The 12,840-nt window shown below is 33.8% G+C and overlaps 1 protein-coding gene across 2 annotated transcripts; it reads right to left on the reverse strand.

Moving 5' to 3' along the window:
* Nucleotides 1–4,827: 4,827 nt before the first annotated feature.
* LOC106762619 lies at nt 4,828–11,143 on the reverse strand. 2 transcript variants are annotated; one of them, XM_014646622.2, is made up of 5 exons: nt 9,545–11,137; nt 7,982–8,965; nt 7,087–7,312; nt 5,987–6,129; nt 4,828–5,541 (listed from the first exon to the last, which is right to left on the reverse strand). In XM_014646622.2, the coding sequence occupies exons 1-5, from the start codon at nt 10,910–10,912 to the stop codon at nt 5,224–5,226; spliced, it is 3,039 nt and encodes a 1,012-aa protein (XP_014502108.1). In that variant the 5' UTR covers nt 10,913–11,137; the 3' UTR covers nt 4,828–5,223. The 2 variants fall into 2 exon arrangements, with proteins under 2 accessions (XP_014502108.1, XP_022636265.1); XM_022780544.1 differs by lacking the exon at nt 4,828–5,541 and adding an exon at nt 5,560–5,923 and having other exon boundaries at nt 5,974–6,129; nt 9,545–11,143.
* Nucleotides 11,144–12,840: the final 1,697 nt, after the last annotated feature.

The raw sequence follows: 12,840 nt of genomic DNA on the forward strand, positions 1-12,840 counted from the left end.
TCGGTTAAAAAGGGGAGGGGAAGTGGGTCAAAGCCTCTATAAATAGAGGTAGTGTAATGCGGTAGGGGATATCGAGTATTTTTGTGTAAAGTCAGACAATTAGCTTGTAGAGAGGGGTTATGCCCTCAATAAGGAGGTTATGCTCCCAATCCCATTCTTGTAAAAAGAATATTCTTTCACAGTGAATAATAGTCAAAACTCATTCTTTCTTTACTGTTTCTATCTTTTGAGTGAGTCCTGTTAGGTTCCAAACCCAAGAACCTAACAGAAGGCCTGGGTGGACAGCCGTGTGGATAGCCTGGGTGCTCGGCTTGTGTGATCGGCCTGGGAGGACAACCTGGGTGGACGGCCTGTGTGACACTCGGGCACTGACGAGGGCGGGGAGTGATCGTCGGTGCAAGAGGCACGGACAAGGAGCGGCTCCTGGTAGGCTTCCAATGGAAGGGGCACATGGAAGAATCGAACATACACCGGAATGAGAGGGATCTAGAGACTATATAGGTATGAGACTATGCAATTGAATGATAGCTTAAAGGAATTGATTTGGCTACTCATATCAACAAATGCATTTTCTTTTCGGTAGCCTAATCCATAAGAATTCCATGGTTAAGCGTGCTTAGCCTGGAGTAATTTAAGGATGGGTGACCTTCTGGGAAGTTTTCCCGGAGAGTGTGCGAGTGAGGACAAAACACATTGGAAAGCCTCGTATTGATGTGCGAGTGACTATTGGCATGGGACTATACAGTTGAAGGATAGCTTAAAGGAATTGATTTGTCTACTCATATCAACGATCTGGATGGACAACCTGGGTGTTCGACCTGATGACCGACAGATCGCACGATATAGTAATGGAGTAAGCATAATGATAATCATAGCACACCTCATGCTCAAAAGTCCACCTAACCCAATTACAGGTTATTTCTTTTCCTTTCTAAATATAATTATTTTATGGTATTGTTTCTCCAATAACCTAAAAAAGAGCAATCTATAAATATCTTTCATAAAACAATAACTTATAAAAAAAATCATTCATGTAATAATCATCTTCATCTAGTGTGTTGCTAGAGCTATCAATTTGATTTCTGGTTTGTGGGTTAACTCATCCACTTCTAAAATAAGTCCCTCTTTATTGACTTGAAAAATTAGTGGGCTGAAGAATATTCTAACCCCTAAAGTCGTCGTATAAAGTGGATTTGACTCACTACAACATTAAAAGAAGATTTTAGTTAACCCCTAAATATTATTCAAAATTGTGGAATCCTTAATATATTTTAAATTGCAAGTTGACCTCTAAATATTTCACATTAATGTAAATTATCTTTAATTAGTTTTTATTATTTGCAACTTGTTTGCAACATTGGCCCCAACCTAACTTGAAAAGCTTAAACCTTGGACCCAACCATACCATGTCCAATACAATCAACTTGACCTTGACTTAACCTAACTTGATCTCAACCCAAGCTTGACTTAGTATAACTCATCTTGACAACAAATACAATGTTTTAACTATTTTGATCTTGTATAAAACAATAATCATAAAGGTGTTGTTGTAGAAAACAAATTTGTGTTGCGAAAATATTGTAAAATATGTTTTGAAAACAATTTTGATTGCTAAATGAGTGAATTTAAGATGATTAAACTATGCTAGAGTTCGACTTCACTACTTTTCACTCTCTTGTATCAAATCTATCAACATATATGAAACTGCAAATGATCAAGTCATGGGAGTTTACTTTAGGTGTAACTCTAGGTTCATTCCTGGCACCTAGAGCCTAAGATCACCACCCTTCAGTATTATTCTGATACGATGTCATTGAAGCTATCAAATTACCACTTCTTAACCAAGGCAACTTTTGTACCGCCGAGTTAATAGTTAATAAACTAAATATGATTAAGTTAACCCTGAGTTGTATTTCAATGAATAAGAAATTGCTTTTCAATGATTGATTCTTATGAAATCATATGCAAAAGATTAGTAAAACAAAATGCAAATACTAAAAAAATTAAAAGTAAAAATCTATCCTAATGGAATTAATATTGAAGATTGATATAAATGTGAATTTAATGAAATAACAAATTAATAAAAGACTTTAAAACAAATATAATAAAAAGGACTAACTCTAATATTTTTCTAAAATAGATTCATCATTGGTTATTCACATATTATTGTTCAATTGATCATTGTGTTTTTTTTCAAATTAATTAAAGTAAATTCTTAATTAATTTCTTGGCGATCTTACTATTAACCAAAGTAGATTCTCAATTAAAAGCAAAACCATTTTAGATTATTCATAATAAATTCAACCAAAGTACGCTTATAATTAAATTCTATTATGTTTAATCATGTATATTATTTTATCTCCTAACCAAATAAAAAGTAAATTAATTAAAGTACATTCTCAATTAGTAGCAAAAACCTATTCTATCATATGGAAGTTCCTAACTTTAATCAAAACATATTCTCAGTTAAAATTAAAAGCCTTTAGACTTATACAATCAACATGCATATAGATCAAAACACCTCGTTAATTAACTATAGTGTAAAACCATTACTTTTTTACGTGATTCAGAAATAAAAGATATAAATAAAAGATAATCTAAAACAATACATTATTTTAACCTACCCTCAGAAGCTATAATGAAATTACAGTGGAACCAATCTTAGAAACTTAGCCCTCCATGGATGGGGGTGGAATATATAATGAATGAAAATAAAATTAAGAAAAGGGTGGAAAGGAGGTGAGAGATGTAATGGATCATAACTGTTTTAAGACAAAATCGTCTAGAGAATAGACCGACTAAGCAACATAGGTTTTGAAGTCTAACACAAAGCATTAAACAAAACATTGTTGTATGAAAAGTTGTTTAAAGTAATAACGTCTAATGAAGAAATATTCTATAACGTCTAAAGCCAAGAATATAAATAACGTTTTTCTAGACCAAATTTAAATGAATCAGAAAATCATAGTGTCTAAAGGAAAGTATCTTTCCTTAATTATTTAATAAACTATAATTATTTAATAAACTATATGAGCAAAACTAGTCAACGTCTTATGAAAACAGAAGTCTATCTCTTGTATAACACTAACGTCAAAAGAAATCTTTACTCAATATAGTGTTATATCAAGCCAAGCCTTCTAAAAGAAAAATCGTTTAATGAATCGCAGCTAAACGCTTTAGCCTTTGAAAAAGTATCTTATGTTTATACATGTTGTATGTCTTACCAATCAATGCATTTGTTAACGAAATGACAAATGATAAAATGTTTTGAACATGCTACATTATCTAACCTTTATCAACGTTCAAAACATTTAATGCATGTATGAAAAGGTACTTAGATGCTTGTATACTTGGTTTTTTTATATTCATGCAGATCAGTAAAGCAGACAAATGTGACCAGAATCACTACACCTGAGAAAAAGATGTACTGAGAGAAGAAGAACATTCTAGGAATGATTCCCTTGAAGCCATGTGTTCTATCACATCGTACAAGTTTAAGTTTCACTTAAGTCTATGAGAAAAAGCTTTGAACCCTACAAAGTAGAATAAAGTTTGACTTCACATCTAAAGGCTACCAACTTTCCAAAAGTCAACTTCTTTGTCTAACAAACATCTTTTAACAGAAGCTATATATAAAAGAAATCTTGAAGAGAAGAAGACGATGTTAGTGCAAGAGAGATAACATAAGAAGAATTCAAATGTGAAAAGAGAATAGAAAGAAAAGCTTGTCGTGTTCATATATCACCTTTTGAGAGAAAAATCTTAGCAAAATACATAACATCTCATACTATTTATATCCTCTCCTTGAGAGCTATCATTTGTACTTTTATCCTTAACATTATTTGTGTTGTAAATTCTAAAAAGAATTAAAACAATTGTCTAGAAGTGTTGTCTACAGTTAGATCTAAAAGTGGCTAAACTCGGTCTAGTCATGTTAACTAGGAAACCATAAGTGGTTAGAATACTTGTTGTAAATTATGACTAATGATATCCTAGAGAGGCAAAACTCGAGTAATCTTGGAAAATATTAGTGAAAACAAAGAATGATTACATTCTTTGACTTGAAGTACCTAAAAAACACTTGAATGGGAAGGGAGGAGGGTGGGTTGAATAGTATTAATGAAAAAAAAAAATTCACAACCCTTCTAATATAGCATATTTGTCGAGTTTTGGATTTATCGAATAAGTGCTTAGACGCTCAACTTAATAAATGATTGTAAAAGATGGTTGCTCTTAACGTGCTATTTAGAGTGTAGACTCTAGTGTTTGTAAGAACTTCCTTACTTGAATAATAAATATTAATGTGGAAGGTTCTTGTATGTAGGAATAAAAACACAACTGTAGGTTTTATATGAGACACGTTTAGGCAAGAGAGAAATAACAATTGCACAAATATTTTAATATTGGTTCACTTTAACTAAGTTACGTCTAGTCTCCTTTGTAGAGGATTCTACTATAATCTTCAACAAGATTACAATTGATTATTCGTACCACTCCTGGTCTTTTCATTCAGTGAATAACCTCTCATGCTACCCTAGACTAGATGGGTATTCTCACCACTTCTGGTCTTCTCAATCAGCAAATAACATCATGTTACCCTAGAGTAGATGTGTATCGCACCACTCCTAGTATTAAACAACTTTGCCTAGATCTCCTTAACTCAACCAAGTTTAACAAGTGTTTTAATTCTTTTCAGAATTACAATCAACGATTGCTTACAAGTCATTCAGATTATCACTCTCGTAGAGAGGATGTGATTACAATACAATGCAATCTAAACACTTAGAGGCATACAAGTCATTCAGATTATCAAACAATGAAACAACAATTTTTCACGTAACTAGATTTAATTATAGATGCTTCAGTAGAGAAATTTTGAGAGAAATTCGTTGAAAAATTGGAGGTATTCAATCAAAGAGATCTATTGATGGATTAGAAATGGCATCCGTTTAAGTCGTGAATGAGTTATAGATTATTTGTAGTGGCATGCATACATATAAGGGGGCTATAATGAAACAAAAACAAGCATATAGTGAGCGTAGATATAATAAAATATGACGTAAAACTATACATTAATAAATTTTCTTTTACAAAGAATGACAAACCCAAAATATGACTACATGGGTAAAATGTATTTATTGAAGAAACATCCTAAGATGTAATAAAATGGATGTATGGTATAGCTGATAAACATAAGAAATAGACAGACAGCAGTTTTTGTGGTCATAAAGAAGTGGTTGGTAAGGAGCCCATTAAAATAATATTTTCGTCTTTATGGTCCTTAGTCTTGTCTGGTTTTTCTGTTGTAAAAAATCCAGATAGGAACTTTTGTGACAACCCAGAAGTCAGTCCTCTGCCTAATAAGTCCAAAGCTCCTCTTGTTTCACCACCACCACCACCACCCCTTTGGCTTACTCTGTTAATAAAGCTCCTTGTCTCCTTCAATCTGAGTTGAGCACCACAGGGACAATTTCCAAGTTTTCTAAAGCAACGCTTATGGAAAACCAACTGGCAAGCTTTGCACCTTTCAATCTCCTCTTCCTGGTAATAATTTAGATTGTATTCACACTTCAACTTCTCCTTAATATTAAAATAATTTCAAACTATGAATATCAAATACATAAAAAGTGAACCATCTTCACTTTTTAAACAAAATCATAAATGGGATAAACATCGGGAATGCTTTATAAACTCTTTCATAAGACTACGGTAAAATCTACGGAATTTAGTAGACTTGGGTTTTGTAGTTCCAACATTATACAAAATATTACATAATCTGAATATAATGTAGACAATGAAGAAACACAATGCAATTTTATATCAAAGTCATTTTTCCTTTATAATAAATTGCTTTATCAAGCAATATATTTGCTACTGTGCACCAAGCAACTATAGAGCCTAATTAAAATTCTAAAAAATCATTACTCTTCTAATCGTTATTATCTAATTCAATACTACAGAATCTTAGTTATTGACAGCTACACACCTGAAATGGGAAAATGAGAGAAGATGGGTCACTGCAATCTTGTCGGGCATTGCAGGGGTCTCCCACATCACAACATACAAGGCATTGGTCAGTAATGTGTTCCAGGATTTTCCTTGACACAGTTTCCACCATCACAGGAAGTGCTGCAAAAAAGTTGCTCTTTGTCAAGAACACTAGATATAGGGAATGCTATAGAACTTCAAAATAAATTATAGTCAGTTCCGGATTGCATAAAACAAAGAGAAAAGAAAGACAATGTGCATGATAGTTCTACATGACTCATTGTTAGAGAGGCCATTTCCTCTGGTTTGGTTGTCATTATTTTGCTTTACAGTTGTAGTTTGTTACAACCGATCTTTCTTTCCTTTGCTGTTCTCCTAAATCCATTTATATATATTGGCTTTGCAAAGGTTCACTTTCTTCTTCTTTAACTTTCTCTTAGTAATGAATTCCATTTCTTGTTAGTTTCAATACTCATTACGACACCCACATCCAAACAAAAATATGATCGGTACCAGAGTAAAAATTGGATCCCACTTTGAGACAGACAACTGCCAGAAATCCCACATCATAATTTGCAGGTCTATCCACTGAATAAATTGTCAAAAACTGACACAAGCCACATCCCTGAAGGTCTTATGACCCATAATTTTAAGATGCTTATTAGACCACATAGTTTTAAGATGTTATTATTTTAGATACCATATGCCTTTCATGCTATCTGTTTAAACAGTTAATCAAGAACCAATAAGACTGGGTACCATAAGGCTTGAGAGAGATTCATTGGACCAGATCCAAAACCGATGTTCTCAAACCACAATTAATCCCTAAACTAAAATAAATCAAATCTACATTCACCATACCATGAATATAGATTCGACGTACATAATGAGTTATAAATCCATCTCATTAGAAAGAGACAAAATATCAGTAATACAATCCGACTGATCAAATTATCCATGTCTGCGCATCCAACAAAACTGGGTTTTAGATATCATTGAGCAATCAAACGAAAGTGAAACACATGTGGAAACTAATTGACACAATTTCAGTTAAAGAACAATTAAACAACAACAACAATAATAATAATAGAAACTAACCAGCAAAGACTCCTCTGGAAAGATCAATCAAATCTCTAAGAGCAAAAAAGTCATTGCTTTCGAGAAGATATCTCCTGTTTCCAAGTCCTCTGTTAATGGCCCTCCGAAATGGGCAGCGAACGTATGGAAGCATTATACCTATCTTTTTTCTGATACTCATAATATGAAGCAGGGCTGGGACCTTTGACAAGAGGAAGGGATTAACTGCAGTGACACAGAGCATGGGCTGCAGAAGAAATTTAATCAATAAAACGGCAAAGTGAATGGCAAGAATATTATAAAATATACAATGGCAAAAAGGAGTGGGGAGGGTGAAGAATAACATGCATCTAGTGTATTAGTTGATATAAAAAACTTTTTAAGAAAACACAGCACAAATTTCACATAAACAAATATTTCAATGTCCAATCCCAGAGTTATGCTTATTTTCTACTTAAAACACTTCCTGGGGACTACTGAAAGGAAATTTTATCCAAATCCAAGTCAATGAGTGGTAAACAATGAAGTGAAAAAGAAAAGCCAATTAAGCTACAGCACTAATCAATAAGAGCATGAAATTTAGATATTAACATTTAATGAGCCAACAAGATGTACTAGTTATTTCGCATCACCTCACGATCTATATTCACAGTGCTAATTGAAATTGCAGAACAGAATTCATTCAAATTAGTAATCCTATATCAGCATATATCCAACCTGCAGGAATAAAGAGTTATGCAATGGTATATAGAACTCTTCAATTCAGAGATTCTGTCTCAGAACTTTCTCACTTTCTATTGTTTTCCTTTACTTTTTCAACCACATAAGTTTTCAAATATTAACTTAGAAAATAAAAATTCAAATCAAAGATTCAAAGGTAAAAACAACATTATAAAAACATTAGTGTTAAATTTACCTGTTCATATATAGAATCTAGATAGGATTTTGCCAGCTGAGAAACATGATAATGAGTAAAATCCCAGTGATGTAAAACTCTGGCTGGCAAGACTGCAGTCTCATTTGTGTGGCAAGAAGAACAAAACAACTGGCCAGTGTATTCACAGAGTCGAGGCTTCCCCCATCCAAATGTTTGTACAAAATCCCAAATCAAAGTTCTTCCATTATCAAAATGTTTATGGCATCCAGCACAGGTGTGATGCTGTGCTTCCAACAACTGTTTGATAGATTTGTTTGGTGGAATATCAACAATGAGTGAAATTGTCTTCCCTAAATTGGAAATGTTTCGAAAATTTTGCCATCCTGTAAAAGAAGACTGAGAAGCTGGTACATTTGACACAGGTGAAATAGAATACGAATCTTGATGGGACAAAAACCATGTCAATGCTCTAGGAGGAGAGAACCTGGAATGGATAATAGACTGTAAACACTCTTGAATAAGAACACTTCTTTTCACAATAATATCAGGAGATGCACTTCTAAATATCTGGGTTTCCTTTTCAACAGAAGACCATGGCAAAGGTAATTTCCAGCCTTGCTCATTGGATAATGTTTTCATGCAACGATAAAGAGTGAAGAAATCACGATATCGCCTTTCAACCTCCCACTGGTCCTTGCCACTCCACACTTTAATTATATACACAGTGTATTCCTTCACTCCAACCAATCTTTCACTAAAAGAAACATCCCCTTTCTTCTGCCTCGCACCTACCACTTCAATCCTATCTATTCTTCTCGGGTGTTGAACTAGCAGGTAAGCATCATCTGTGCTAGAAGTAGAAGCAGTCAACCCACCATCTCTTGAAGGCATAGAAAATTGAGGCTCAACCAATCTGTTACCCATGGGAAGCCTAGAACCAGGAGAATCCATAGATTCGAGTAAAATTTCTTCCATTTCCTGAACAACCTCGTCATAAAATTCATTTAGCTCAAAGTCTTCTGTCTGCAATATTTAGTGAAACGTCCAATACCACAATGTCAAATCAAGTATATGTGCAGCAAAAAATGAGTTGCTTCAACAATGAGTTTATGACAGCATTTATCATCATCTCTTTTTATGGTATATGGCATAATAGCAACCTTTCTTGACATAAAAATAAGTAAATGATAAGGCCGGTTAAATCACACATCCAACCTTTCAAAATTCAAAAAGTAATTTAGATGCTAGGTTCTAGTTTCAATTTCATATCTTATAGAATTAGTAATAAACAATTCCATTACTCAGCCAAAATAATCTTTCGTCAAATGTCAACCCCGTTACACGACGCTATAGAGACTGCACACCATTTGATCCAGCCACTACAATTTGGTTGTAGCTATCACATCTACATCACACTGTGATCATTCTCAATATTGGCCTACAACAGTCATAATGCAACTATGACCATAACACAACTACAACCCAATTTAAACTACGGTACTACGCATTAATTAAAACTGACAAAATTGACGTGGAAAATATTAACTTAAAAGGATTGAATTGAAAATGATAACCTGAAAGACAATGGAATGCATTACTCACCTTAGACACCACAGGACTTTTCTCTAAGAGATTTGTTGAAGTGGGTGAACTCTCTAATGTTTTCCTCATTCCACTGTCTGACAGCTGCGCAATTGGTTCAACACACTCAAATGATTTTGCAATAACGTTCTCAAGATGGCTGGATGGATTGGAAGAACTCTTATGAAATTGGCTATCATCATTGATGTGATCAAGCCTGAACATAGAATCATCCAGCTCCGACTTTACACCAGGAGCATCACTACCTGCAATAGCTTCTTCACTGTTGACATTTCCTTTCTCCATGCTACCACAACCATTAACACCCAAACCCATATTCCGAGGAGCTTCTTTTTCCGGAAGATCCAAATGAACTTCATCCACCTCGGTAACAGAAGAAACTTCAGGACAACTAACCAAATCACCAGAACCTAGGATCGGCATCTTGACACTGCTCGGAGAATTGATTGGTGCAGAACTTTCCTCCAAGGAAGCAGGCATAACAACTTCCCTGTCCCTAACCTTTTCTACGGCATCATCTACGGCATCAGAATAACCTATATCTTTAGTTTCTTCAACTTCATTGACTATAACCATGTCCTTTACATTTTTCCCTTGCTCCTTTTGACCAGAACCCGGATTCAATGTATCATTCTTTTTTCGCTGACTGTGAAATAGATCAGACATGACAGAAACGGGACCGTTTTGAATCAAAAAATCATCCAAGTCTCGCGAACCATAGGCCACGGAAGTGTTCATAAACAAAGAGTTCTCGTTTCTCACTTCCCTCTCTTCAGAATAACCCATGTTTTCCGTCAAATAAATTTCCTTTCCACCGTCACCATTACCATCACTGTCATAATTATACATAGAATCATCACCCTCCGATAACTCTTCCAATTCTTCTCCTTCTTCTTCCTCTTCTCTTTTATCAATTTGAAATTCAAAACCATTAACACCACCTTCTCCAGCACTCACTTCACCGTTCCCATTCGGCTCTTCGATCCGGTTAAACCCAACCAACTCCGAGGAATCGAGCGCAGTCAAAGCGAGCTCCTCACTGCAATCACCGTACAGCTCCAATCCACTGGAACCGTACCGCAGACTCCGTCGCCGGTTGCCGGCGCAATTAGCCTCCGTCGTTCCCTTTCCCAAACTGAAACTCTCGAAACCCTCCGCCGAAGAGGCGAAATCGCAATCGGAGAAATCGTTAAAGAGCGTGACAGCGCTGCACATGCTCATGCTGGTGCTGGGCGTTCCCATAACCGAGTTGGCGCTGCAATACCGCTCGAACTCGGAATCATCCGAGGCACCGTCCGATTCCCGAACCCGCAAGGGAGGAAACGAATCCAACGGATCCGGAGAACTGAGTTCGCCGCGCACATTCATGGCTTCAAATTCGACAAAAATAATAGAAGGTCACGATGCGATTAATCGAAGATGCGACGCTTCGGAAGGTTCTCGAAGGAACCGTATGGTTTGAAAATCGCACAGTAGGGAGAGAGACCCTTCCCAGGGAGAAGGCGATGATGATGAAGAGGGAAATAAAAATAATGAAAATTAAAAAAAAAATGGAAGAAAATATAAAAACAATAATCTGGTTTTTTGTTTTTAAAAAATAAAAATTAGAGAGAAAAAATTGTAAGATAGGTGAGGAGTGGATTCAAAACTACCAGTATAAATAAATATATACACGACTATTTATTTATGTGCATGTTCGTTTTACCTACCAATCAAACAAACGACTCTGTTTGAACTCTCTTTTAAAACAAAGTTGAGTTTGACCACGTTTGTAAATTTTGAGATAAAATGATCATATATTTCTATAGGATAATGTGTAAAAGCCATATAAAATATTGGTATATCGATTTATCAAATATATTATTTTATAACTAAAAAACTAAATTGTTTTTATCTTTTATGAATTTAATGTTACGTATTGATTATCCAGAGAAATTTTATACTATCTTCTTTAGAAAATCACAACTTCTTTTAGACAACTTAGTTTGTTACTCCAATAATTTCTTTAAATAACAATATCATAAAAATTCGTTTCAAATAAATAATTTATGATCTATCTTTTACAATGATAAACTCCTATCAAATGTATCATATCTGACAAATTTTATTTAAAAATTTTAGAGAGTAGAATAATATATTTAAAGTAAATGTAATTTTAATGTTTAATTGTAAAATTATAGGAGTTTATTGCTTATCGATTACAAGGTAACGTGGATTAATATATGGGATTTGTTAAAGCACGTATGTCTGTTTTTCAGTTGATACGTTTTAACAATGTGTACTGGATTATAGTAGACAAAAATACCCTTTTATATTATGAATTCTAAGTTTTAAAGTCAAGGATATTTAAATAATTTTCATTCTCAAAACTAAAAAAAACAAACCCTTACTCACCTCTTTCATCCCTCTCATCCCTCTCAATCCTTTCGTTTTCATCTCTCCCACTCCAAATTTTTCTCTGTCATCTTTACTGTAGCCCCAATTAAAAAAATCAGAAACATTGACGGTTAAACAATTTCTTACAAAAAAAATGATTTTATAATGAGTTTTCAATTTATAATTTTTGTCTTATCTAATTTTATCTAATTTTCACAAGCATGATGACATATGAAGGAATTGATAATTCGCTTGGAAAAAAATCAGAAACACTTACTATTAAACAATTTCTTACAAAAAATGATTTTATAATGAGTTTTCATTTTATAATTTTTATCTAATCTAATTTTATCTAATTTTCAGAAGCATAATGACATTAGAAGGAATTGGTAATTGGCCTGAAGGTTTTTTAAGAGATGACAATTCAACCTCTGCAGATGATGAAATTAGAGAGGTTAGTGAAGATGATGAAATTGAAGAGATCTTGAATGAACTTTTTCCTGAAGGCGAATATGCCAATGACTCAACTCTTTACAAAGGTAAATTGTTTAACTACGAGTATTTCTAATTTATTTCAGTTGGATCTACCATAGGATGATAGAGAAAATGTTGGAGTGAGAGAGATGAAAGAGAAAGGATTGAGAGGAATGAGAGAGGTGAGTAAGGGTTTGGGTTTTTCTTTTTTTTAGTTTTGAGAATGAAAATTATTTAAATATCATTGACTTTAAAACTTAGAATCCATAATATATGAGGCTATTTTTGTCTACTATAATTCGGTACACATTGTTAAAATGTCCCAACTGAAAAAACAGGCGTACCCGTGTTAACAAACCAATATATATATATATATATATATATATATATATATATATATATATATATATATATATATATATATATATATATATATATATATATAT

This window comes from Vigna radiata, chromosome 5 (assembly GCF_000741045.1).
Source record: "Vigna radiata var. radiata cultivar VC1973A chromosome 5, Vradiata_ver6, whole genome shotgun sequence".
In the NCBI taxonomy this organism is placed as follows: domain Eukaryota; kingdom Viridiplantae; phylum Streptophyta; class Magnoliopsida; order Fabales; family Fabaceae; genus Vigna; species Vigna radiata.